Genomic DNA, 6002 nt, shown 5'->3' with positions numbered 1-6002 from the left:
TTTTTAAAAGGGCGGACTTCATAATTTTAGTGGTGTAAATATGATGTGATTGTCATAATTTTAGTGATGTGTAAATATGATGTGATTGATTCTCGGACGATTGATACTCAAATAAATGTTAATTTAATAATTTATGCCACCGAGAAGAATTTTCACATGCGGATTATTCTTACATGCTCTGAGAGCAATGCTCCCTCCTCTCACATGAGGGGTGAGCCCCATGATAGGACCCACGCGTGAGACTCACCCCTCATGTGAGAGGAGAGAACATTACTCTCGGAGCACCTAAGTTTTTTCCTTCATATGTGGTGGTGTTTTTGCAGTGATTGTCTCAACAGTTGCTATTGGAGGTTGAGATTGAAAGTTAGTAAAGTAATTTTCAATCTCAACCATTGAATAAAATAAATTAAAAAATTATTAAAAAGTGGATGTGATAAAAATTTTGTAAAAGAAGAGAGGGGTAATTGCATGGTGCAATTGCAATTGCACTAGATCTCAATTCCTCAAATTAATCAATAGACAGATTGTAATCATGAGGCTATTGTACTTGAAGCAATTCCTCTCACAATTGTTTAGATTAAGAATTAAGAAAAGTAACTTTCAATTCTAGCCATTGATTAAAAAAAGTAAAATGTGAAAGTTAAAAAAATTTAAAATGAAAAAAATTTGTGAAAGTGAACAGAAGAATTGCATAAGGTTTGCTCTTGATCTCAATTATAGTCGACGATTTTTAGTTGGGGACATTGCAATAAAATCAGTAGAAAATTTTTACACTCAATGGATTACACCACATGGCACATGGGACTGGTACAATCATAACAGGCATGCGTTTATGAAATTTAATGGTCGTACGCTACTATTAAAAAAGAAAAAATGATGTTAGCTGTGACAAACCCAATTAACGAATATGGCTCGAAAGTGCCTTTAATTTGTTTAAAAAAAAAAAAGGAATTTGCCTTTAACTTTGTGAGCGTGTCTTTGTTTTTGATTAAATACAATAGGATTTTAATTGGGGTTTAGAATCTTTAGATTGCATATGGTGATCCTCTGCGTTGAAGGGAATAATAGATTGGTATGTATCTTAAAATGATCACGTGTTAGTTCCATGCTTTATTTTGTACTCTTGCGTATAGGACAACACATTCACAATTTTAAATAATAGTGTTTGCCCTATAATACTAATTGTTTTTTGGAAAAATATCATCTTATACTCGTTTAAATCCTCTACTTGATACAAATATCCACAATTAACGCAAGAATGTACATATTTTAAAAAACCAAAAAAAAAAATGTCCACATTTTAAAAAATAAAAGTGAATGTGAAATGATTTAAATTCCAGTTGCTTCTCAAAAGCTTTAAGACTACAGACAACACTAATTTCTTCCTTAGGCTTAAACACAAACAAGTTAACAACATTCATGGATTAATACATCTAGATGATAGCAAGCTCAAAGGATACATTCATGCACAAGACCTATAAGCCACACAACCTTTAGTCTATAGAAGTAGATTACCAATAGGTATCTTGAGAAACAAGTTGGTTCTATAGATTGCAACAAGGGTAAGAAGATTTAGCATGAAACTAAACGTGGGAAGACCTGAAAACCAAATTGATGATCACATTCTAAACTCAGATACTTGAATTAAAATTTCTTGTCCCGTCTTTCCTACAGCAATCATTGGAAAACAAAATCTATCTACCAATATATGTCATAAGGAAACTTTCTTCTAATCCTATGTTATAATTACAAATTGCCTTCACCTTTGGATTGCAAATAGCTTTCAGGTTGGCTGCCCAAAGTTAAGTGACTGTCTAGACCTGAACAAAATAACATTGACAGCTCTCTCCATTTTTTAATCACTTTTTTTTTTTTTTTTGGCAGAAGATAAAGGAATTACATGTTCTCGTTGTTGAGTATGCCCTACACCTAAATGTTTCTTTCTATCTTCAAGAAAAAAGCCCAGCCTGAAAGGTGACTCCAGTGGCTGGCAACCATTTTTGTGCTTGAATGAATCGACCAACCGTGTAACGTAGTACATCATTTTTGTTGTAGGTGATATTGTAACCTGGCCATTTGACTCTCTTATTGGTTTGAGCTCCAATCCCCTTGTTACCATACTCAACAAAGGTCACAGTTTCAATTCCATAGGTTTCATTATTGTTAAACCATCCCTCTGGAGTAATTAAATCCCCGAGAATTGATTCCATTACAATTATTCTTGAATATTTCTGCATTGGCATGCCCAAGTAAGTGACATTGTTTAGCCCTTTAGGGAAGAGAGATTTGTCTCCGTCAATATTGCAGTTATGGAGTACAAAACCTGTGCTTTCACGCCTATCACTCCTTGCTTGTGCTGCTATTATAGTAACCTTTGATCCAAAAGGCTTTGTGACAATGATTTTGCAGCTCTGAAATACTACTGCAGAATCACCCCTGATGATGTTTGTGTCACCATAGATTTCACAATCTCGGAAGAACTGCCGGTGGGCTAATGCATATATACTTAATTTGGTAGCATTTATTCTGCAGTTGAAGAAGGCTGCATTATCAGACTGGACTTTAACAGCCGCTAAGAGACTTCGTCTACTTGTATCCACAATTATGCCAATATCCTTGCATATAAATCCATTGCCAATCGCCGCTGCAATGAGAGAGGGAAATTTAGCAAAAGTTGATAAACAATGAGAAACAGAATTGGAGTTTACATATTGGTTTAACTGTAGAAAGATGTTCTATTTTTATCCAAACTCACTTTCATTGATAATTATAGGACTAAGTGCTAGAAGCAGAGCCAAGAATTTTTGTTTGGGGTCCAAATTTTCGTATTGATAAATTGGTTACACACGCACACACAATTCATCATTGTTTCAATGTTGTCATTTTTTTGTTAATATCAAAACAGTGAACTTCTTGTTTAACATTAAGAATAGGATAGAGGCTGAGGAACTCACATAAAGCCGCATTTCGATAGGTAGTTCCATTCACAGCAACTCCGGTGATAATAGTATTATTCATCCCATCACCATACATGAATATCTTGGTCTTATTCTTGGGGATAATAACATTCTCTCTGTATGTTCCAGATTTTACATAGATAAGATATCTTCCATTGTGCCCATCGGGGTATGCATTGATAGCATCATTGATGCTTTTATATTTCCCACTTCCATCTTTAGCCACAACTGCATCAGGCGCCTGAGCAATCTTAATATCAAAAGAATGATTTGAGATAAGCTTTCGACTCATGCCTGAAGATTCTGCTCCTTTGTCATCATTGACAGAAAAGGCATGAACTATAGCCAAAGAATTGCTTGTAAGCTCAGTGGACTTTTGCAAAGCTCTTTCCATATCAAATGTGGAAGAAGACTCTTGCATTCCTTCAATACATGCCCTTTGGTACGAGAGTACAGCACTCAAGCTCGTCCTAGCATCAGATGAATCATTAAAGAACAAACTTGGTGTAGCATTTACCATTGTCACTACAAATTTGAGTTCATCAATACACAGCTCCACTAGCTCAATACAATCTTCAAGTGCCATCTTTTCTTGTTTGAGCGCAATGTCAACTTGTCTGGCAATTTTTACCACATCTTCCATTTCATAAATGGTAGCATTGACAGCACCTTTGAAATAGATTAGTACTTCAGTTTGGTTACCTACGGATTCTAGGCTAGATATACAAGATTCCTTGTAATCAGTCTCATTGCACAGGGCAGCAAGGGTAATATTTTTGTTTGATAACGAGGTGGCTTCTTTGGGGTTATCTACCCCAGCAATAACTGCAATCACAACTGCAGCAATTATTACGAGAGAAACACCCAATACAATCATGTTTCCAAGCATTTCATCTTGCTTTACTTCTTCATCTAACCGTGACATTATCAATAACACAAAAAAAAACTTCTATCTATGTGGTTCTTTTTTTCTTTCTAAATTTTTAATTTTCTCTCTTATGATGATTCAAACATATGGTGATAATGATACAGCTTTTTGTATGCATGATATGGAGGTTAGGAAAGTAGCACAAATGAGTTTAAGGCCTCACAAAAGCAACCAAAATCATCTCTATCTCTAACAGTATGTAGTTGTGTACTGAAGATTTTTGTGCCAGTTTGTCACAACTATTTGGCTATTTTTAAGAATCAAATTTGGTATATGAATGGGCAATAGCCGTGTCACACTGTCACTTGCTCAATGTATTGTGAGTTTGTAAGGTATTTGTTAAGATTAAATTTTATAATGCAGCTTGGTTGGCTTTTTAAGGATATTTGTTTAGTAGTTTTTTTTTACTTCCTAACCAAGTGACACTCGTTTTAAACCTCCTTAACAAGAAACTCTTGTTAGCAAAACCCTTTTTTCAGAATCAATTTTGCTATGAATAGGCAATAGCCGAGTCACTATATCAACTAAACGTACTCACTAGAAGTCCAGCAGTTTTGTTGTTCTAAATGTAGAGAATATTTAGTAATTAGGAATTTATAGCTCAAAATTCTTGGCACAAAAGGTTGTAGTTCTAAATATTCTCTAAACAAGATAACAAATGATATTCTCTAAAGAAGATGATAAAAATTCCAAACTTTCAACACATGACCTTGGAGTTTGGATTTAAAAGCCCAAGGATGAACTAGGGGCTAGTTAGTTGGTATGGTTTGGTTAGTTGGTACAATGTGATAGTCATAATTTTGTTTTGAAATCTCAAAATGACTAATTTTTTGTGAAAAAAAAACTCCACTAATGGGCCCAAGTTCAAAATAGTATAATAATAGTTTATTACAACATTTTTTTGAAAAGTATTCTCCTTATTTATTATTATTATTATTATTTTTTGGATTCATAACTGTTGAAAAACTTGGTTAAATTAAAAATTAAAAATTAAAAATCATCAAAATCAATTTTAGATGATCATGAAAAAAACTTTATTTAGGATTGAAATTTTTTTATGCCGCTAAAGAAACCTAGAAATTTGACATAAAATATTTTCAACCTTAAGAAAATAGAAACTTCCAAAATTGGAAATCTCTAAAATGATCAAATACCCTTAAAATCTCTAAAATATCCTTAAAAGTTTCAAAATAACTTAATAAGTCTGAAAGCTCTAAATTAATCAAATCTCCTAAATAACCAAATATCCTTAAGAGTAATTGCGTCAGTTTGTAAAAAAATTTTTGTCTCTTTTGGCATAAGAACCCTCTTTTTCTATTTTATACAACCACTTATCCAAAATTCTCACATCAGTTCATCTATTACACGCATCCTTTTATTTGAATAATATTTTTTAATTATTTTGTTAAAATATCTCTAACACTCACGTTTCTTCTCTCACTCTCTCATCCCAAACAGCAAAACTCTTCTCTCAAACTCTCCGCCCCTTTCTCATCCCAATCTCCTCACATAACTCTTCGCCTCTCTATCATTACAATTTTCTCAGTTGCTTGTCTCATACCCCTCATCGCTCTCTTAGATGAAGAAGAAGAAGAGAGAAGAAGGGAGAGAGCGGTTGACTGTTAAAGAGAATAAAATATAATAAAATAATGAACTGCAAAGTTACAATATCCGTGCATATATGCAGAGTTATCGTAGCAAGTTTATATATATTGATGATGCAAAGAAAATCAGTAAGCTGGATGCTTCGGACTTGAAATGACCACTTGCTTTCTTGTTGGCCTGAAAGACAAAGAAAAACGATCAAAGGTGACCGGGATCGCCGGCCAAGAACCCTCCGATGGCAAAGTTAGTTTTCTCCCAGTATTTTTGGAATTCCAACTTTTTGGGAATCGTAAACGTACCTTTCATTAGTCTGAACAGGTGTTTATATAGTGTCCTAGGAGCAGTTATTGGAATTGTAACATCTCCTAGATTTGAGGAGGTCGGGGGTTCATGGATAACTCCCACAATCGTTTAGGAGTTATATCTTCTCATACAACGGTCACCGGAAGTTATACGTAAATCACGGAGTGGAAAAATGCACTTAGTAATGCCCAAGTGTAAACGTCTCGTCC

General features: G+C 34.2%; 1 protein-coding gene across 1 annotated transcript; it reads right to left on the bottom strand.

The window, feature by feature from the left end:
• Positions 1–1603: 1603 nt before the first annotated feature.
• On the bottom strand, positions 1604–4637 carry LOC142606892 (putative pectinesterase/pectinesterase inhibitor 13). The gene is made up of 2 exons (XM_075778260.1): positions 2955–4637; positions 1604–2644 (listed from the first exon to the last, which is right to left on the bottom strand). Exons 1-2 carry the CDS (start codon positions 3880–3882, stop codon positions 1950–1952), a joined length of 1623 nt encoding a protein of 540 aa, XP_075634375.1. The 5' UTR covers positions 3883–4637; the 3' UTR covers positions 1604–1949.
• Positions 4638–6002: the final 1365 nt, after the last annotated feature.

The sequence above is a fragment of the Castanea sativa genome, chromosome 8, assembly GCF_040712315.1.
Source record: "Castanea sativa cultivar Marrone di Chiusa Pesio chromosome 8, ASM4071231v1".
Taxonomy (NCBI): Eukaryota; Viridiplantae; Streptophyta; class Magnoliopsida; order Fagales; family Fagaceae; genus Castanea; species Castanea sativa.
Note: the sequence above shows the minus strand (reverse complement) of the source record. Positions and strands in the feature narration are given on the sequence as shown.

Excerpts from the sequence above, each read along its gene's own strand:
- LOC142606892 (XM_075778260.1), bottom strand. The coding sequence starts at position 3,882 with ATGTCACGGTTAGATGAAGAAGTAAAGCAAGATGAAATGCTTGGAAAC. Across the intron at positions 2,645-2,954 it reads CTATCGAAATGCGGCTTTAT|CGGCGATTGGCAATGGATTT; the intron begins GTGAGTTCCTCA and ends CTCTCATTGCAG.